General features: G+C 39.4%; 1 protein-coding gene across 1 annotated transcript; it reads left to right on the top strand.

The window, feature by feature from the left end:
• Positions 1-1,638: 1,638 nt before the first annotated feature.
• cox10 (cytochrome c oxidase assembly factor heme A:farnesyltransferase COX10) lies at positions 1,639-22,086 on the top strand. Its single transcript, XM_087784066.1, has 7 exons — positions 1,639-1,899; positions 3,047-3,189; positions 3,263-3,596; positions 3,674-3,798; positions 18,450-18,520; positions 21,015-21,247; positions 21,334-22,086. The coding sequence occupies exons 1-7, from the start codon at positions 1,869-1,871 to the stop codon at positions 21,744-21,746; spliced, it is 1,350 nt and encodes a 449-aa protein (XP_087640192.1). The 5' UTR covers positions 1,639-1,868; the 3' UTR covers positions 21,747-22,086.
• The last annotated feature ends 805 nt before the right edge of the window (positions 22,087-22,891 follow it).

Here is a 22,891-nt window from a genome sequence, read left to right as displayed (position 1 = left end):
TAATTAATGTGCCTGTGCTTCTACTTTGAAACGTGATCTGCGCGTCGCATGATTATATTCTGATGGTACTGATATACTTCCATAAGGACTGCCTCATTTTCAATGATCCAACATTAAATGAGGCTATGCTTAATATTCAGAGTTATTTGTTTATTTATTTAATCTTCATTTAAGCAACTAAGTCAAGTGCCTCAATATTGGAGTGTGATGTTTAAAAAAAACAAAAACACCAACATACTGTATATATATTTATATGTCAATGTAAAGTATGTCGGATAAAAAAACAACAACTATATTGCAACGTGCAGCTGTTGTCGTTACTCAATCGGAATATATTTTAAACAATAAATCCTAGTGTTGAAATTGATTAAATTATAATGACAGGAATATTAGTTTTGATGGTAAGTGAACACCATCAATAAATGGTTGATTGGTTAAAAATCCCAAGTAATTTGGAAACTGTCCACTAAAGAATTGATGAATAAACAGAAATTCTCATTTTTAATTCTGCATTTTTAGATTTCATTCAGCATTCAATGTTCTTTCTCTGTCAGAACGCCGAACAAAGCTTTTTGTTGGACTCCTCAGTTATGGCAGGGTTTTTTTTTTCAACTTGTTTAAGATGCAGTGAAAGCAAAGTGGTAAAAAGGGGCCTCATGGTAAGACCACCACCAGAGGTAAAAAGACCTCTCAAACTCCTATTGTTGCAGAGTTATTACTCTCTATTCTGTCCATCTGGTCTCCAGGTTTTGTCCTTTGGTGGATCGTGCAGACAGAAGGATTTAACGACACGTTGGGGTTCATCTGTGGCCCCTGAGGTAATAATTGAGACGTTATAAACAAACCAGGCTCATGCTCGTGACCAATATGCACGAGCATCAGGAGGACATCATCTCAAATGACTTTCATTTTTCAAAATCTGTTGACAAACATACACATTTTTACTTTATTCTTCGCAGCAACTGGGAAAAAATAAATATGTCCTTCACTTGAACAGTGTTGTTAAAGATCCATACCTATAGGTACGACTTATTTTTTTATTTTGATTACACATTTCAGATGTAAGTTGTTGCTTTCCTCTGCTTTTCAGGCGACATATGAAACAAACAATAAAATAAATAACCTCATGTAATCCGGGGCACGACTCTTCGAGTGGTTGACCGGGTCAGCGCAGATTGAAACCTTGTAGAACAGAACATAATGGTTATCTGCCGCAATAAAAGTGCTCCTGTGTTGGAAATGGAATGGCTTGCTTGTAATGTTGCTGTTCATCCGCTGCTGCGTCTTGATGGTGCATGAAGATGAAAGTGTGTAGTCAGTCTCAGGGAGGGCGGGCCAGAACCAGCTTGATGAATCAGGAGAATTGGATCCTCCAAGTCAATTGCATTGCAAGATTTCGCTTCGGAGCAGAAGCACATTACGACTTGATGTATTGCAGTCATTAAAAAAATATAAATCACATCATTGATATGACATCACCTGAAATTTGATTTTTTGTTTTTTTTTCACTGCTAGGTTTTATGCTCTTTTAATCACCACATTTTTTAAATTACATGTAGCTGCGAAAGTGTGTTTTTTTCAAGATACATTTTTAAGTATTCAGATTTTTTTTATTTTTTTTTATTTTATAATTTAACCGGTTCGTTTTTTGTTGCTGTTATAAATTATATAAATTAATTAATTGTAAACCTATTATCACACGCAGAATTTTCTTTTTATGCAAGTTTTGATGACGACGGGTCTGTTACGTGTGTGGAACGATGACGTCATCTTAACCCGGATGCTGTTCTCCTTCCGTGAAGAGGTCAAAATGGCGACTTGCAGCATGTAAAGGGGTCGAAGCAGGAGCCGGATATTTAGCGGAAAGCATGTATAAAACACCATCGAAACGGCTGTCAGGTAACACCGGCGGCACCGTAGACTTCTTCCAAACAACGCGGTCAAAAATGTTGTCTTCCTCAGTCTTTTCACTCAGCCATGTTACTGGTTGCAGAATAAGTTAGCTTAGCTTGTAGCATTATCAAACCGTTCTATAAGCGTCTACTGGAGTCTGTGACCTTCTGAGACTTGAACACCTCTTAAGACATGAGCGTTCTACAATAAAGAATTCATTATTGCCTGACTTATTTACGTCATATTTACTCCCCCACTCAGTAAATAGTATTTATATACCTGCTGTGACGTCATGCAGATGCTTACATCAGGCAGACGACTGTCAACAGATGAGCTCAGAATAAAACAAACCATTCAACTGTATTTGTTAATCAGGTTCACTATCTTAAGCAGAACAAGTATTAACACACTTATAATTTAATAGTTTGATGATACAATATGCATTAACAGTTTTGAGACATTTAGTAAATTAATTTTGGCATTCAGACTCCCACTGTTTAAATCACTTTAATTTTTAACGTTTAGTTTCTTTTATATTCTAAAATGAAGGAGCTTGAGGATATATTTAAAACAAAAACATTCATGTTGTGAGGTTAACAGTTGCAAGGATAAAAAACCGAGATGTGAAGTTGGGGAAAGTTACTATCATAACTTTCATTCCTTTTTTACTGATTCTAATTCTGAACTTTAAGCTTAATTTATCCATTAATTCATGACCATCTGTAAATGATCCCACAATGGCTATAGAGAATCTTAAATTGAATAATTCTAAATTTGGACAAAATAAAACAATGTCTACTGTATATGTCTTATCAAATACTTTTATTTGCTTTTTGTATTTTTGTTATCTGTATTATTTATTCAGTAGGTTTATTATGAGCAAACATAAATACAACATATCTATATGTTATTGTAAATACAGTAGCTACGTGTTGTTCAAAATAGAGAATACAGCAAAAACTGCATGGACGAAAAGAAAGTTTGATTATATAAAATATGTAAGGGTGCTAAGCTGTTGTCATTTTAAGAGATAAAACAACCAATATTCTTTGTATACATAATGTTATTATACTGATCTCAAATTACATGTTTTGCCTGTCTTTGTAGCAATGACCATTGTGTATTTTTTTTGTGACTTTGTTGGCTCTTTTAGGATTAATTAGTGTGCACGTGAGGCAGAAATTAAGTGGACATGTCTGTGGGTGCAACCAAACTGTTCGTAGCCTAGTCCAACTGCAGAGAAGAGATCCAAATCCTTGGCTGACATACCAACATCTAAACTTCCTCAAACGTCAGGTAACTTCACCTTAAACTCAATCTATTTTTAAAGAATATCACATAATGCCTTTTTTCTTTTCATTTCTTTCAGTATGTTTCAAAAAGGAGCATTGAGCTGCACCAACGTGCAATCCCCAAACAGTCGCCACCTCTGTCTCTTGAGGATGACAGAGATGAAAGCATTATACGGCAGGTGGAGAAGATACCAACTATTGCCCCACAAGAAATAGTTGAAGCAGAGTTTAAAATTTTAACAGACCATGAGAGCTTAAGAACAGATTCAAGAACAGAAGATACCTCATCCGAGAGTCTTCACGTCCAAATGGAGACTGACGGGCGTCTTGTCCGTCAGTGGAAACAGCTGAAAGTGGAAGTGTCGGACCTGCCTAATATCTATGCCCGACTAGCCAAGCTCAAACTAACCGGTATACCTTGTTGCTCATATGCATCTTTTATAGCATCGCATCCGTTTGTTGACCCATTTCCGTCTCTGTTGTTTCAGCTCTTGTGGTCACAACTGCAGCTGCTGGCTTTTCAATGGCACCAGTTCCTTTTGATCCCACTCTCTTCTTACTGGCCGCTGTGGGAACAGGCCTTGCCTCATGTTCTGCAAATTCCATTAACCAGGTAAAGTTTGTTCACCTTAATAGACTGAACGTGTCAAACGGATAAATATCAGCTCTTAGATAGTAGTCAGTTGGCCTACTTTCTGTTACTTGGAATTAAGCCCAAAGATGGCACAGCAGCTTTCTGTCTCATTAAAGCTTGATTTGGAAATTATTCATTAGAGTCAAAAGCAATAGTGGAGCTTAAGGTCTCCCTACAAGGAGTAGCAGAGTGTGTGAAAGCAGCACTTGAACTTAAAGTGATGTCGTCACAGAAATGTTTCCACATATACAGCCCACAAACAGGAAGTCGGCCTTCATGTGCAGGGCTGTGTGTTACTTTCAACCAAAGTGCAATATACTTTATTGGTCTTTACTAGGTTTTTATGCAACAGACCTCAAGGCCAAAATGTTTTTTCACAATTTACTGGTTGATGATCATTCATTATTGTTCGTGCTTTTGTTCTATTGCATCACTTATTATGGAATTCAAATTTCTCATGACACATTTATGCACATTTTGATAAGTTATTCGCAATGATCTGAATTACCAGCTTCCCTAAATATTGGATGTTTTAAAATTTTTTTTTTTTTTAATTAAATACTGCCGGCAGTTGTGCAAATTTGACTTCCTGAATTAAAAGAAAAGGAAGGTGAGCATACTTAAGCATGAAATGAATCTGCTACTTCAAATAGGCACAAATTGACCTGTGTGCGTTTCCACCTGGTACGCAGCAACGGTGTAAATTGGGAAGTTAAAAAAGTGGCCACTATTATGCCACAGTGATCTGGAATATTCTTCGCTGTTACCCAGCAGCAGCTCCAGCAGTTGTTCTGATTGCAGTTATTTCACACTTGTCTACTTTCAAATCAGCAGTTCTGACTTGGATCACTGCATGAGTAGATTTAGCTGACGTTGAGTGTTTATTTAAAATGTATTTGTATTAAATAAAAGCTTGATTTAAAAAAACAAAGAAAAAAAAACATAGTTCTATGGATGCATGGGTATCTGCTACTGTTTTGTGCAGTTTCTTAATGCCTGACAGTGTGTCCCATTATCTCGTAAATGCCTTGATTGTTATGAAGAAATTCCATATTGTATTTGTAAATGTGCAGCCACTGACTTTTAAAGTTTAAACGTTGGAAAATTTCACATGAAGTGTATACTTAATTGAATATTGTTTTGATTGTTTAAGCGCTTTGTGACCCTGGACTGGAAAAGCGCCATATAAATAAAAATTACTTACTTACTTACATAAAGATTTTGTCATATTGTATGTTTATATATCAAAATAACCTGTTTCCGTTCCATTGAGGACTATTTTGTTTTAATGTTTTCTATTTGTAAAGTGTTTATTCATCTTTAAACTAACCAGAGGCATTTATATTTGAGGTCTTAAAAGCCAAGAATGATTCATCTTGTAGACAGTGTTCTGTTTCCGTAGAATATTTGTGTAATGAGCGACCTGTCCATCCATTGGAACTGTAGATGAGGAGTGAGGCCTGTAATTTTACAAGACGTTAATAACACTGCTGGCCTCTGTCTTTGGTCCACCCTGCTCCACACCTCCAGCATGACACAAATGTTCTTTCTCAAATCTGTTTTCAAGGTTGTTTGAAAGAACTGTGAACCTTAAATGCCTGTCTGTATGATAGATTATGTACACAAGTGCAAATATTGACCACGTTTTGTGTCATTGCCTTTGTTGAATGGACTCAATCACTTCTCTCGGTGTGTCAAAATTAGCTTGTTGGTGTAGAGATGTGTGCAGATTCTTCAGACTGCAGGTGTGTAAATATTGTTCAGGTATTTGAAGAATTCCGCCCACCGCCGACTGGGTATTCAAGATCATCGGTGCGCTTTATGATGTAAGAGGAGGAGTAACCCGAGTGTCCGTTTATGAGTTTACCAAGACTGCATCATTCCAGCCACTCTTCATCACAGCTTTCCAACTATGGCACCTTTGTCTCTTTTTTCCCTGAAAGAAATCTAATCTTATCTTCTTCAATTGACACTTGGTATTGGGTGTTCTCTCTTGTCATATCAAGATCAGATCGCAGTCTGTTTACTCATCTTTCCACTCAACTAAATTACCTTTACACACCTTACTTCTATTTTCCGATAACGTGAAACATTGATTTGTCGTACATCCGATTAAATGTCCTATAGCTGTCCTAGTGCAGTGTTAGAGCTGTGAAAAACATTTGATATTGACAGAGTGAGATCTACTTGTAATGATTTTTGCCTTCTCTGTCTGAACCATCAGCTCTCGAGTTGAGTTCAATTGTTGGTGAAATACGATTTTGATCATTTATGCAAGTCACATTCCTTTATTCCCCGCTTATCCATTTTGTTCAATATTTATATTGTTTGTGTCTTTTTTTTTTGCTTTGAAATTGACAAAGGTTTGAGAGGCAATTTTCTCTGGAATGAAAAGTATGTGCCCTTTTAAATGGGTGACATAACTGTAATTTTTGCTTCTTTGTTTGCACACTAACCTTTGTTTTCTGTAATTATGTACTCAGAAGTTGAGGGGATGTCATGACACATAATTGCCTCCTGCGGTACTTTGCATCTCTCTGTGCACTCTTGAGTCCTCTGTAGTCTTTGTAAAGGAAGTACCTTCACCTGTTGTGTTTGATCTCAACATTTTACTCATTTATTTTCATAATTCCGGTTCTTAAAAGCCCTCCCATCTATCACTTTGAGCCTTGTTGTCTTTCAAGCTTTTTGACTTTCAAAAGAATAGCGATGACAATTAGAGTAGTTAAACTTGATCAAAGAAATCGAGGTGCGTGAAAACTCAAACAAGATCTAGACCTACACATCAAAGCAGATGAAGACACCTGTCAAGATCACTTCCTATAGCTTTTGTTTTTCCACACTAATCCTTTAATTCTTCATGTGAGAAGACTGTGTATGGAGGCGACCACACAACTGTCGAGTTACCTTGAGGAGATGGAAGAAAAACCCCTTGAGGGAGTATAAAAATGCTCTGGCTCTTGGAAGCGGCAGCACGACCTTCATTCAAGTACTCTGAGGCCGGCTGTGCCTTTGTTCTGTTGGGAATCAGCCTGCAGGGCAAACATAACTGTGTGGTTTTATTATTAAATTGTTATTCCCTTTTTGAAAAGTGATGGAGGAGGCTAAACACCAGTAGTCACGAAACTAAGGCATGTCTCCGTCTTTGGTTCCTCAACTTGAAGCATTTTTTTGTCCTTTATAAGGACAGTTGTTTGTTCTCAGTCGTTTTTAAACTTGAACTGAGAATGTTTTATTTGATACATTATGCTACTGGTATTGCTTGTTCTGACTCATTTTTACACCAGTTCTGTATGCATTTAAAATGTTCAAGCAAAGTTCTGCAACTGACAATTTACATTGTTATCTGGTCATCTGGCTGCATGTAAGAAGATTTCTTAGAATGGTTAAGGACAGAACTTATCATAAACCAAATGGATAAGCCTCTTGTACTAGAGATCGAAACCTACTGAAACTCGGTTATATTTTGTAAGATGTATTTATGTACCTCAATTATACTCATAATAACATATTGTACGTAGTAGTAAAGTCATCACCCAGCTTATAGTTACTTATCTTATAGGACTCCTGCATACATTAAGGTAGCTAATGCTAATGAATAGAATAGTCCATCCTTTGGTTTACACTGGTACCAGTAGTTACAGACTGTAACCTAGTAAGTAGGATTTCCCTCATAAATTGACTACAGTGCCCCTTCTGTTTCTGCGGCCGGTCTCAAGTTTGGAAAAAGTCTTGTTGGTCCAGTCGTCTGGACCTCTGGGCCCCCTCTTAGCCTCTACAGGTGTTCTAGCCGTCATCACCTGCCAGTTTTGCCACTACTTCAACTAATTGGATAATTGGCTTAGATGAGAGTCACATTCTGGTGCCTAACAGACCCAGGGGAATGTCTGAGACCTTAAGCAGTGTAAACATGGCTCGACTCTGTCGTTTACCGTCAGATATTTGTTATTAAACTATCCTGACAGCGTCTGCACACTGTACCACACAAGCTTGCATTATTTGTTATTCTAGAGGGAATTCACACTGGCTTGTTTTATGTCTCTATTGTGTTATTTTTTCAGTCACGACCATGCCAGTCCGTTTTTGCTTTGTGTCTACGTCGCTCAGCTGTCTGAGGCTGGCACGCATGCACGAGCCCCTACAAGTCCCCTCCTCACCGCTCGCTACACCCTTCACGCTTGTCCTGTGGAAGCATGTATTATTTACTAAACATGTCTTGTTCTTGGTGCATCTGCTTTTGAGCATGCAGCCATTGTTTGTCCACGACGCCTTATTTCTAACCATGTTGTTGTTGTGTCAGGATGACATATTGGATTATTCCATATTTTCTAGGTGCAGCTTTAATTGGCTGGTAAGAGCAACAGCATGGAAAAAAAGATTTAGACGTATTAGAATGCTTAAAAAAAAAATCAAAGGTTGTTGATGAAACATTATTTATACGTATAAAGATATTGGGTTTCATAATGAATTTAACGGTTCTGATTAATAGGCCAGCGATTCATTATTCACAATAATCAGATAAGAGACTCTTCGCCGGATCTTCTTCAATGGCATCTTTATCGTCTTCTTTCATCTGCGTACGCTCCGTCACCGCAGGATTGTTTTATTGCTGATGGATCTTTAGATCTCTTGACTTTCATCAGTGCGGTTTGTCCTGCCAGTCATCCTGAGTATCATGTCTCCGGGCTGCTGATGAGACGTGAAACGAGCCGGGAAAGTCCCTTGCATTACAAATTGAATAGATGCTTCAGGCAGATCACCTATTATACATGAACCTGTAAGAAACACTTTTGTTTTTCAGAACCGCAACACAGCCCTGCAGGAAAAACACTGACAAATTAGAAAAGTTTCCCCTTTGAGGGTTTGAAAAAAATGGTGAATGTGTGTGCAAGCACCCCCTGGTTTCATTCATTTTTAAATACAATTTTGAGTTAATTAAAAAAAGGATCTTCAATACACATAGGCAAGTGGTTCTCAAACAACATTATAACCCACATTAAACTTGTGAACTTTAGTAAGGCTTCTATAACATAAGACGGTTTCTTTTTATTATGTTGGATACCAAAATTAAAATGCATAAAGTTGGGGCCAATTCGACTTCAGACACTTCCGACTATTCTTTACATGGCACATAATGGTTTAGGTGTGCAGTGTCCATGTGCAGCTCTGTAGGTGGTAGGTCTCTTTCTAAGGCATGGATACAATCACTGGGCCCCAACAGTCAAGGCTGCCACAACAATTTCCCTGGCTGTGGCTCCTTTCATTGTATCTTGTGGTGCCTCTTACAATGTTGTACCTCTTGAAAGGGTCATTATTTGTAACCAGACCTCGTTTGCTTCAATGCCACTGACTATTGTGTGCTTCAAAGACGATGAAACCTGTTCCCCTACCCCACTCGGTGTTTCATCAGAGACCCAGCAACAGCACAAGGTTTCAAAAAAGCAACATGGAACATCTCGAGCAGGATAACATGCTTTATTGGATTTTTTGCTTTATTATTTTAGTAGTTTCTTCCTTCACTTCTGTTTCTAAGAATAATTTTAGAGATTTGCTCGTGGGTCCGGTTGGCCTTAAAGGTCAAACACATCAAACACATTGCCAAGAGGCGGTTTTAACTCCGACTTGATCCTCCCTCACTACAGATGCAGCCCTAATGATCTCTATTAAAAACAAAAGGCAGCGCTAATCTTTGACATAGACCGTTTTTGTTTTCCTTTCCGTCCTGCTGTGAATTTAGCCTTCAGTCGGAATTTGTAATTCAGGTTTTTTAATTGCCATTCACGTTGTCGCTTAAAGGGTCTCAACAATTTGGTTGTTAGAGCTGGATTAAAATGAATATTTCACCAAACAGCTGCTTTATTGTTCATTTGTTCAACTTAATTTCTCTAAGCCTACCATGTGAGCTGCACAGATAGATTTTTCTCTCTCTTTTTTTTTTTGTCACAGACGGGTGACAGATGCTTTCCGTTGATAAAAGCATGACAAATAAATCCAACTATTGTATAGCCCAAAGATGAATGCCCGAAGATATATTGGACTAGTAACCACTATCACTGTTGCTAGGTAGAGTTTGGAGGCTAACAGAGATGCTTGATTACAATTTTGGTTTACCTTTACTTTTAGTAGAAGAAAACCTTAATCGTTTCCTTTCGAGCTTTTGTTTTTGAAATGTATGCATTGCTTTAGTGAGTATAATACTCTAATGAACTAAAGAGGGATCTGGTGCTTTACCTATGGATTAGATTTTATGTTTGCAAATGAGCTTGTGGTGTTGAATAGTCTTTTCAAATTGTTTGCTGACTTAAGAATTGGTTATCTTTAGACAAGTGTTGAGTAAATATTTGAACTTTGATCTAATTGAATTTGCAAGCTAGTTCTCAGAGGTAATCCTGAACTTAATGCCATTTGTAATGTGGCATGGCAACAGACACACACACTCACACACACAACACCACCTCCGCTTTCAATCACTACAAGTTCGGGCAAACATGGCCACAATAAAGCTGCCGTCACCTGAGGGGACCAGCATGGAGTGATGGGCAGCTGGCACTTCCCCGTCACCTCCCTGATAAGTTGTCTGTTTTTCACAAAACACGAATTATGGGCTTCAGTAACCAACAAGCAAACATGTCAACTTGAGTCAGAAGAAGCGAACCACCCACTGTCTGGCACGGATTCCTCACTTCAGCCTGAAATTACAAATGGTCGACCTCATGGAAGATGAGGTCATATTATCTCATCAACTACTCGTAGCTAATATTAGGACTGGGGATTCTTCCCAATTATCATGGTGAATCCTAATATCTAAATAAGTAACGTTTTGTCTTGAAATGTTAAAATATTTAAAATGCCCTGAAGGATAAAAAAACGTCTTGTGATCCACAACGTGTAAAGTAACGACAGCCCATTTATGGATTTCCTTTTTCCCCTTTCGTCCATCTTTGGATTGGGAACATGGCAATATATTCACAGAAAGAGTCTGGATGTTTTTTCTGTGAAAAGTGTATGTATTAAATTTTGCAAACAATACCAACCTAACTAAATAAAGAAGGTAAAATTATTGATATACTATTTGGAAAAGCAGAGTCGCAGGTTTTTGTTATGTATGTTATATCAGCGGCTTTGTTGTTTTGAGGAGCTTGAGAAGCCCAACTTTAAGGAACGAGCTGTGTCACTGGATTTGGTTTCCAAATCAAAAACCAGCCCTATCCAGTTGTTTAAATGGACATCGGATGAAAACGGACAAAGGGGAACTGCTTGGTATTATTTGGTTCTGTAAAGATCACCTGTCTGTATGGGTGTTTCCTCCTTTCCAAAAGATCTCTGATAAGAGTCTTTAATTTTGTGATGACATGGTGAGGACTCTGTTTTCAAGTTGATTACAGCTCAGAAGTGTGTCTGTGGGTGTGTGCCCAGTGACTGAAGTTCTGGATGGCCTGCGCTGTACCTGCCTCTTTTCAGCTCAGACCATGCAATCCGTTAGAGTTCAGCTCAGCCCTCTTGTGTGCGGAACAGGTCTTTAGCTGCACCACTGTTCTATTATTTTACGCTCCTGTTGTCTCAAATTTTGACACTTAATACATGTTGTTATTGTGGACATTTTTAATGATCCAGTCAACAAAAGTGCAACATATTTCAAACGATTCCCTTGGAATGAATATATTATAATGGCAGAATAAAGTTGTTTCAGATCTCATTTACTACACATGAAAATGCTGCTGATGCATTTCTCAGATGAAACGCCCACTGAGGGTCAAACTATTGTTAATGGAAAAAAAAACATTTTCTTCTATAATATCTTTCTGTCATTAATAAAAGTAAAATACAATTGGACATGAAGGGTAATGTTGTTTATCATGATGATTAAAATATATATAAACAAAGTAATTAATGAAGCAAATGTATTAAAATAGTCTTCGGTACACTTCTAGCAGCCTTGTGCTAAATACAACCATGTGATGTATGAATTGAGAAATGGATGGTTTAAAAAAAACAACCTGAAATGTATCCGCCATCTCTATGGAACTGCATCAGCTGCTCTTCCTCCTCATTACACAAGCCAGGAGTCCATGTCAAGTCTCATCCCGATTGAACAAATTATTTTTACATTTAAGAGGGTTGATGGTTGACAGCTCATTTCTTGAAACTGTCAAAATGCTAACTGGTTTCCACATGGGGGGACAGCGAGAGATCAGGAGGGATACAGCAGTGTAGAGACATAAGGTCTATGTGTTTTTTCTCACATTCACATATTCACTATGGCTTTAATATATCCATTTTATTCAAATAATTTCAATTATAATGCTCACTAAAGGATACATGCATTGTAAGGCTCTTTTCAATCAAAGTTTTTATTGAAAGTTATTTTAAAAAATGTCTCTGATGTTTAAGCATATTTTCAGCAAATATACTGTATATATTATAATTTATCATCAGCAGTACATTTTTCTTTTAATGCAAATGCCTTCCTTCGCTGGTGTTTTTGTTTTTCTGTGATATACCAGGCAAACCAGATTAGGAGTTAAGTGGGTAAACTTCAGAATATAGTGCTACCAAAACCGGTTCATGCATTCACTGGTAACCAGCACAGATTGTCTCCTTTCTAATATCCACTCTGGTTTATGTATTCTTCCCAAGGAACAATAACTGGATGCAAGCAATATTTGTAGAGCGCTTTTCTAGACCAGGGTCACAAAGCGCTTAAACAATCAAAACAATACTCAATAAAATTGAATATATGCTTTAAAGTACTCTGAGACTTTATTCGTCAATATGGTTAAGTCAAGTTAATTATATCTATAAGTACCCTATAGGTTATTCTAAAACTGTAAAACCTTAGAACGATTGTGAATTACAACTGTAGTTTCTAGTGAAGGCTGTTTTGTTTTTATCTAAAGGCCTTTTATGAAAATCTATTGCACAGACGCTGCTGATAAGGGAACAAAAACACTGATTGAAGAATGTAAAGCCTGTATGACTTTGTTTGGATAAAGAGGTCTTTAGACAAACTGCTGAACCATGTTCAGTCAAGAGAGCCAAGGAAATTGAAAAGCTACATATTTGAAAGAAAAATCTGTTTATGTTGTCTGTTGTCTCTACTTTTTTACATGGCAGAGTTTTCCTGACGGAATAGCTTCTTTAACATGTGTCTGGCTAGGAGAAGCTGCTGGTCATACAAGCCAACTCGCAATGTTACCAGATGACTTAAGTATTCCCATAGGTTATGAAATTTATGCAAATGCATATTAAATGAAGCAAATGTTAATGAAACGGGGGATTCTGTTCTGTCAGATCTATGTGGGATCCATCAAGTCTTGCTGATTGAGCTTGTCTAGATAAAATACAAGGTTGTTACTCATGGGTCAATGCCGAAAAGTCTCCCAAAGGTGCAGACAGATCCCTCTCACACTCGAGCACAGGGTGGCTCTTTATATACGGTCTATTGAGAGAAATTGTTCTTCACAGACTTATGTGCGGTCAAAAACAGCTGCAGCAGCAATATTCTAAACATTCTCTTCAACATATATACGCACATGCTGCTTTCTCTAGCAGCACCCCGACCGTTGAGAGGTTTTCAAACTGCATGTCATGTCACTCTCACCCACACTCGTATTTGCAAAGGCCCACTGGTGGTGGAGAAGAGTGTTTATTTCTCCTCAAAACAAATGATCACGCACCAAAAAGTCCAGTTCTGTGTTCTCTGAGTGCTGCTGATGGGTTTCTTCCGCAAAGTATAATTGTGTGCAGTCAAGTGAAAAATGTATTTGATACTTTTTTTTATGATTCTTTACAGAACAGTTTGTTATAGGTTAAGTATTAAGTAAAGATTATAGTGAAGAAAGATTTTGTTTGGATGAAATCTTTCTTTATGGTCTGAGTTTTAAAGGGTTCCCATGAACAGTCCATTGACAAACGATCAATTTGAATTATTTATTTATTATTATTACACAACTGGCGACAATGTTCTTGCTGAGCTCAAGCGATTTCCCTGAACCAAACGGGAAGTTCAATAACCTAGAAGTTGAGTGATAGAACAACGTCACATCAGCACATTTTGTGTTTGTAAACAGGGAGCACAGCAGCTGTTCGCCTCACAAAAAACATCAGTCGGCATAAGCGCCACATTTCACTCACTCTATGGAAGGACCTCCAGGTGCATGAGCTCCAACCAACAATACAATCAAGTCATCACTTGTCAGCTCTTCACCTGTTTGCATGTTGAAGCCGAACACACAACTCTGACAAGGTTAGGTTTGTGCTTCATTACACGCAACCTGAGTCTCTCCTTTAAAAAGAAGACCTCACAAAGGCTGTCAAAGCTCGCTCCCACGTCAACTGTGAACCGTCTCTGATCAGCCACTTGACAAAACAAGCAAAGACTTTTGTGGATTAGGTTTTTTCTCTGAACGTCTTCTTTAATCTTGAAGTCGTTCTCGGTGATTTGTTGTCAAAAAGGGATGGCATGCAACACGGTTTGACAAGGTTGTTTTCTGTAGTCCTGTTATAGAGGTGACTGTCATTCTGTCAAAAAGCTGTAATAGATCTTTTCTACTATTGCACCGGAGTTGTTCAAATGATGCAGTGATTTAAATGGTGTTTAATTTCCCAACAAGGCCAAGTATATTGGCTGATTAAACCACCTTACTTTTTACAGTTTAATTTCTGGTAAAGCAAAAGGTAATTTGTTTTGTGCATTTGAACATGTATAATAACAAGAAAAGTGGCTCATAAGGATTCATTTGGGGCTGTTATCTAGACATTTTTCATCATTTCTGTATTAACCAGTAACTGTTTTTTTGTTTTTTATTCACATGACTTTATTGATAACTGTCCGTCAACTGCCATGATTAGATTACCTTTGTTCAACTAAGACAACAACGTGTCAGAACACTAAAATATGGAAAGAAAAAGCTTTAGTTTTGAATCACTTTACTTTTTCACTGATATGGCCATTTGGAGCTATTCCAGCTACTTAAGACGAGACGGTGGACGCTCGCCAATCACAGATACATTTTCTTTTCTTTTTTTGTGTGTATTTTGTTGAACTATGCAGTGTAACTGTACAAACTCCACACAGGTGTAAAGCACAGACCCTGGCAGATGCCTTTAACTGGATTTGAGACTGTTGATCCATTTTAAGTTGTGTTTATTGTGCTGAGCCTTCCCTCCCTTTACGGCCCACAGACTGGCAGCAGTTCAGCTGGCACTAACTCCTTTGTGATTAATAGTGAGAGTCTAAGACAGTGAAGTGCTAAACTGCCCTCATGTTAATCAGGCAATTATTGCAGCCAGCGCTGCCATACCTCCACCCTGACCACGATTTGTCCGTTTGCTTGTGGACTTGTGAAATGTAATAAGAGGTACCATGTCTTTACAGTTACATCGATTATACTTTATCGACCTGCCTCTCCATCTGTGAATCAAATTAAATTGGTTACCTTGTTTTTACAGTAAGATAAAATTTGAGTTTTGTTGTGCATCTTTGAATTGTTTGGATAGTTTGGCCGTATAAGTTGCCTTGAAAAAATGTCTCAAGCATTTTTTCATTAAATCATAATAATCCTGAATGGTGTATAGTTGGCATCTGAACCAAACATTGATGGTACAGAAAGCTTTGCTTCTGTCATCCTTTAAGTTTTTCTCTCCTTAATGTTCAACTTTCCTCAGTTGCTCATCTATATTCTGAATAAAAAATAGAGCCATTTTATCTGCCGGTTTTTTTTTCATCCCCAGAATAGAAAACGCCTCCCTGCAGCCTGTTATCAATTGAGCCCCAGTGGTTGGCTGTGGATCACGTTCTGTGTGCGATAGCTCCAAGGACCTGGCAGCTGTTTGCCAAACCTCCCTTGCCTCTCTGCCTCGCATCGGTCTCGCCTGTTTTCCGTCTTCATCTGGTTGATAATTGCTCTCACAGTTTTTCTCTTTTATGTGTGAGTGTATGTATGTGATTATCTTCATAATTGAAAGCAGCAGCCGGCCATTACTTCCGGCACAGAACCCACCAGCTCTACCCCCCTCTGCCACCTTTTTCAGTTCCGTCCGAGGTGAATCGTATGCCCTATTTCAACTTTTAACTAAGAGAAATTGGGGGCTTCTCTTTTAAAAGTGGATTGACTTGCTTTTACATAAATCTTTTTAATAAATCATTTTGTATTCCACAAAGATTGTTGGTCTATATTGGCATCAGTTGTGATCGGCGACCAGTAAAGGCATTCATCACGACTCATGCATTCAAAATCACCTGTTTAATGTTCTCTATCACCTTAAACTTCAGTAGCTCCGAAATGCACCTCTGGACCTACCTGCTGCAATAGCACATGTGTTGGCACACAATCTACAAATGGCCCAATGATTTTAATGCCATCACTGTAACACATGGTACTGTCGGGCGGAAATAATGACACGCGCTGGTGGGACCACTGATGTGAACCAGATGACACTCCCTGACTTTTAAAGGCAGAGTGGGAGGAAACAAGCCCTTTGTTGGAAAATCCGAAAATGGTCAACAACGCATCAAGGATGTTTGATTCAATTAATTAAAATGTTCTTGAATTAACCAAATGATAGACATAACTCGGTCAGTACACAGTGACCTTCCTCGGTTTTCAAATGCTACAAAGTAAAATGCATTACGATTCATTGTTTTCACATTGGTATTATTTGTTTATTCATTTTTGTGGTTCGTCGTGCACTTTCAGTTTAATTTCATGACAAACAAACACTTGCAATGGCGGATTACAGCTGAAAAAGGGGTGAAGTAAGTGATGGTGTAAAAGTTGTTGAATTCATGTAGACCAGGTACAATTATACGTAATATTTTGGTTCTATGTTTTAGTAAGTGAACTGGATCTTTTTTATACGAGTAGTGAAATTGGTACCCGGCCCGCCTGAGGCCTGGTACAGCCCAGTTCTTCTGACTCGGCCAAAAAGTACATTTCTCTGTCAGGCGGCCCCTGACCTCCTGACGCATTTCCTGACCCAAGAAATAGAATTAACACCTTGGAGTAGACCTTGTGGTCCCTGAGCCTCGAACACAGCTGTGCTTGGACTTGGCCCAGTCCTTTTACATTCTGCTGGCGAGCACCTCAAGATGGAAATGGCATGTGAAGATTTTCTTAGGAGCCAAGTCAAAAAAGCTTATGCCACTGGTTTTGGTGTTTAAGGGATTTGGTGCCACTACAATTTCTGCTCTAAAAGCAGACAGATGACAACATATATTAAACCACTTTTATAAGTGATTAATGGCCTAAAACACTTGACCTGCCATGTTTTTAATGCTATAACAATATCCAAGATTCCATTTGAGGTTGGTGAAAGCTTAAGTGGGATTACACAATAAACTGTTTTTGATTTATGGCATGTTTTCTGGCTTGTAATAGTTGCAAGAACGAGTATTATTTAATCAAATGATTAAGAACATTCATGGGATTTAATCTTTCAAGAGTGTTCTGAATCTACTTTTGGAACACTTGACCATGACATGATGGATTGGTCTCCGTAAGGGGTCAGTCTTTGTTCCCTTGGAATAGACTTGGAGTACATTATCTCAAGATAATATGTTAAAATATTACAGTTGTTTGCATTGTACTCTTTATGGAGATGAAGTCCTCCTATATCTCATCGATGTTGTGCACTAGGGGATGAAAGGGATTCTTTGTCCACTAACAGAAAACTACAATTAATGTCAAGCCCTTAAATTATGATCCCTTTGTCATTAATCTTTGACAAGTGTTTGCCTTCTGGCACGACTCTTTTCTTTCAATGAAAGTCCAAACAAGGAACAATGTGTACCACTGATGTGTTGTGGCAATCATTACTATCGGTTCATTCAAGAAATGTGCTAACCAGGTGATGCATGTTCTCTCAAACTAGATTTTGCTTGAAATATACGATGTCTCAGGGGTTGGAAATCTGCCCTAACTAGGTATTTATTAGTAGTAATTCTGATCCTCTGTTTATTGCATATTTTATGTAACCCATGTTTCATCAGAGACGGTGCTTGATACTTTCCACTGGCAGTGCTTGATCTGTTTTTTTCTTATTACTTAAAGGCTGCTGTGAAGGTGATACATGTGTGTGCGCCCACAGATTAGTCAGTTCCTGCATTTAAGCACCCCATGTGTTTGCGTTTTGGTCACACATTGCCATTCTCTTGGGAGCACTTTGAAGCATACTTCTCCAGAGCAGATCATAAAATGGGAGTATAAGTAGTTTTTCCACATAGTTGTATCCTAAAAGAGCCCCCATCTTCACCTCTCACCCAGCAGCTTGATGCACCCACCTACCACCTCCAGTCCCATTTACTGTGGAAGTGTAGGGGCAACAGTTACGAGGAGGGGTTCCACTCTTGTTGTTTATATCCAGATGTTGCAAAGTGTGACTGAAAGAGCAGGCGGAAGGAAAAGATCCCATCTTTCTGCTGTATTTGCAACGACAAGGGAGTTCTGTGGACAAACTAGCCGTGTACATTCAACACCATTTATAAAAACTTTGAAGATGTACATAGTTCACCACTTGGATTAGAACATGCACTATTTCTTAAAAACAGTGTTAACCTTACCTGTATTTTTACAGACAAAGTTTGTATGAATGTTCATGAGTTTAAATATGAACTGTTTTTGTCTCCACAGTACTTTGAGGTGCCTTTCGACTCCAACATGAACCGCACAAAGAACCGTCCACTTGTCAGAGGCCAGATAAGGTATTTCCTTCTTTTTATACCATTAAAAACTAGATTGTTGTTGTTTTATTTGATGCTTATTTCGTTGTTGGGAGCAATGGAAGCTATTTTAGCTGCTTAGGTTGAGATGGTTGTTTCTCTTTACAACTCTTTAGGGCTATAATTGGGGAAAAAAACATTTATTTTTGATTGAGTTAGTTAAGAGAAGTAACAACCTTTTTTTTTTTTTTTTTTAAAGAAGTAAAGTTTTTAAATTGTATATAAATTGTGAGCTTTAATTATGTCAAGAAAAAAATGTAAAATGTAATTTTTTTCTTTTTCTTTTCTTCCACCTCAATGATGTAGTTTATCTTTCCTTTAGACTGCTTGCGATCCTTTTAATAAAAAATACCACCTTGCTAAGGTAATTGGATATTCATTAGATATTCTATAGCAACGGAGCGGATCTTTTTTTCCCTGTTCCTATTTTGAGTAATGGGCAAAAATGTATGTCCATTTGACCGTAGCAACTGGAGCTTGGTTGTCTTTATTTTCATTTAAATACAGATTATTCCCAATTGGGTAAAGTATCCCAGGTTACCAACCCCTCTATCAAACTCAATGCAGTGGGTACTAACTACCTAGGATCAACATCCTAAGGATGGAAAGAATAATTTCAATGGATGCATCAATGTTCATTCATATCAATGTATATTCATAATTGTGAATAGTATCTTCCTTTTTCACATGGGTCACTTTGTGTGCTGTAAAAAAACATTTTACATCAAAAACTAAAAGAATGTGGGGAGTTGGTTTTTCTTAAACAGTCTTTCATTATACAAATACTCATTTCATCCCCATGTACAGATTGCATTGGAATGTTGCCGATATTTAGATCCAGTTTGAAACGTAGGTGTGTAAGAGATGCAGAGACCCTGGATCTGACGGCTTCACTGCACTAGTTTCTGGAATTCTCCATTGACTCTGTGTTTAGAGGGGAAGCTCTTGTGTCGTTGAGCCGGTGATGGAAGATGTTCTTCTGCTGTCTAAACACAGACTCGTGTCTCTGGCTTTTAGCCCTCTAGTCGCTGGAGGAGGTGCGTTTCAGAGACGAAGAGAAACACTTGATCCTTCACTCCAAAGTCTCGCTGTCTGTCTCTCCTCGCTGTCACACATACAATCTCGTGCAAAGACGTGAAGCAGATGCTTGGTCAAGGCTGCCCTGTCAAACAAACTGTCGGAGGGTAACACTTGAAGAACTTTCATTGTTATCCTCAGCAGAACACTTGTTATCTTCCAAATTAATTACTCATCCGTGGATAACTCTCTGAGAAATAGACACGCATCATATTAAGGGACTAAACTTTCATGAATGAACTTTAATAGTATCAAGAGACTAGACCTAGATTTTGATAGTTGTGAAAAGCGTGAGTCGAATTCATTCAATGGGACACACAAGAAATTCAAAAACCCTGCAGTTCATCAACTGTCCACTTGAGGCTGGCCGCAGAAAGACATGTACACAAGACATGTACACAATCGGCCAATAAAACATGCTTTAAAAGCATTAAAACCTATTTATAGTCTTATAGAAAGTTCATGGAAAGGGCTCGTATTCAGCCACCTAAGTCAACCTATCTGCTCTATTCAGTCAGACTATTGACATTTCTGAGAGGAAGCCTTTTACCACATTTAATCGAGAAAGTTGACTATGTTTTCTTCATATTACTTTACATTTGTTACATTTTGACATATTACATTATATTACTCTGCTGGTCTCACAGATGAGCTAATCTTTTTTTTCCCCTTTTTATCAATTACCAGCATCCATGTCTAACTCGATGGATATTCATGTCCATTCCCCAGTCCAAATTGTGATCCACGATAATCACATGTTTGGGTTCGACATGCTTAACTTTAAGATTTCCGTAGTATGCTATATGAATTGAACCCACACCCCAGAGAATGTGACACACCGCCTCCTAGCTCCCAAGGATCAAGCCCACAACCAAAACTGTCAACAGCCCGCATTGGCCCCACCTCAGCCCACATGAAAGACACGCTAATCACATTAATTCCCCCTTCTTGCCCACACCGCCAAAATAAGAGCCGTGTTTGCTTTTTGAAGAAAAGCCCCGAGTTTGGTCAAGATTTTAATCTGCCGGCTCTTTAATTTATGGAGCATTTACAGATGAATTTGAACCAGACCTCGCTGTCCTGCTTTCAATAAGGGCTGGAGGAGGAGCAGGAAGTCTTGATCTGGCTAAAAGCTCCGTGCTTTCATGATCCCTGGTGTGTGCACGTGCTCCTCGTCTCAGGTCGACTCTTATCTCCTTATCAGATGAGCTCCATCTCAGCCTACTGTGTTGAGACTGGATGGTGGTCCTGCCCCCCCCCCCCCTCGGCTCCACATGTGGCACCATCAGTTTATCGTCTCATGGATCGTAGTGCGTGTGGGCATCGCTCTGTACTGCTGTCTAGGATCCTTCTTTGAACAATTCTGTTTCCTCACCCATGTACTTTCTTCTTGTTCCAGTCCACTCCATGCGGTGTCCTTCGCGGTGGCCACTGGGGTCTCTGGGGTAGCCCTGCTCTCGCTAACGGTCAACCCTCTGACGGGCCTTCTGGGCGCCTTCAACATCTTCCTGTACACCTGCTGCTACACTCCGCTAAAAAGGCTCACCATCGCCAACACCTGGGTGGGAGCGGTGGTAGGCGCGATTCCTCCGGTGATGGGCTGGACCGCCGCCACGGGGGCTCTGGATCCAGGTCGGTTCGCGCGAGTGTTTAGAAGACGGAACAATGAGCGACTTGTTGGCTTTGATGTCAACACCTTTCCCTCTGCCTCCCTCTAGGCGCTCTGGTCCTCGGCGGCTTCCTCTACAGCTGGCAGTTTCCTCACTTCAACGCCCTCAGCTGGAACTTGAAAGAGGACTACTCTCGCGGGGGCTACCGCATGATGTCCGTCACCCACCCGGGCTTGTGCAGGCGGGTGGCGCTGCGCCACAGCCTCACCCTCATCAGCCTGTCCGTCATCGCCCCCGTGCTGGACCTGACCACCTGGACCTTCCCCCTCATTACGCTGCCCATCAACGTGTACATCAGCTCCCTGGCCTTCACCTTCTACCACCGCGCTGACCGCGACAGCGCACGCAAGCTGTTCTTCTGCAGCCTGTGGCACCTGCCCACGCTGCTGCTGCTCGCCCTCACCTGCAAGAAAGGCCGGGACGAAGCAGACGAGTCCATACCCGCCGCAACGATCAGCTAGTTGCTATAAATGACGTGACGGACACCGTGGGTTTTTAACTGCTCAGGAAACGGTTGGAGGAAATTTGACACACTGAACATTACATCTGGCTGTAATCACCTCAACATGTGTCTGTTGTGTATGTGCTATTTATTTACACTGCGTTTCCTCTCGGTGTTGGACACCACTGATGTCTCTGTACAGTGTCCATTTCTTTAAATGATTTAAAGTGCATTGTATAAATGCAAAAGATGAACGATAAAAGTGAAAACGTTTTACTTGACAGCCTTATTCACACATTAATCAAGCAGGTGCTTTGAATGAACCACATCACCAACAGGAGACAATAAATGTGAGAATATATTAACAAGTTATCGTTTGTCTTCTGTCCACCTTGTCCAAGCATTGAAGAGTCATGAGTCTTTCAAACAAACCAACATGCATTTGATTTAAGTCCTGTTTCCATTTACAATTCAGAAAGTTTTTTTCCTTGCGCCTCCTCTTCGATGCCTTCGCTCACCTTTTCTTTTGCCATCACAAATGTACATCTTTGCAGGGTCTGCCCCTGGACCTCCTATTTACATTTTCTTTTGATGACTTTACTGTACCTTCATGTCTGTCTCATTATATATAGTGTCTCACTATATTTTCTAAAGGCCGTCGGATGACAAAGTACACATTTGAAATGTGTTTTCCCTGTTTTCATCATGGGGATCATCTCATGCTTCTAGCGTGGAAAGAAAACCTCCACAAATCAACACTATTCGTGGAAGTTTGCCTGCGAAGGACTCGCCCCACAGGCCTCCCACTTGCACTTCCAGAACTCCACCTCATTAAGCGGCGACTCCACACTAGCATAAAACACAATACTCTGTCAACGATAGCCTTTGTGGATAAACTTGCTTTAGCTAAATCTCTGTTTCTCCATCGAGCTTAGTCTGACGGACCACCTCGACACCTGACGGTCAAACATGTGCTTCCGCCCTTCACCCGTATTTCTGGTGTTTGGTTACCGCCAGGAGGAGGTGGAAGTGGGGCGAGGAGGGTTGGAACCGCCTCGCCTTTTTCCCTTCTGGCCGCCGTCCATAAAAAGGGATTTCGGAGACCTGAAACGGCTCGACGTCCTCGTAAAGAGTCTGACCGGATACGGAGTGTCATATCAGAGG

This window comes from Callionymus lyra, chromosome 2, assembly GCF_982586985.1.
Source record: "Callionymus lyra chromosome 2, fCalLyr1.hap1.1, whole genome shotgun sequence".
Taxonomy (NCBI): Eukaryota; Metazoa; Chordata; class Actinopteri; order Syngnathiformes; family Callionymidae; genus Callionymus; species Callionymus lyra.
This window is presented reverse-complemented; position numbering and strand designations above follow the sequence as displayed.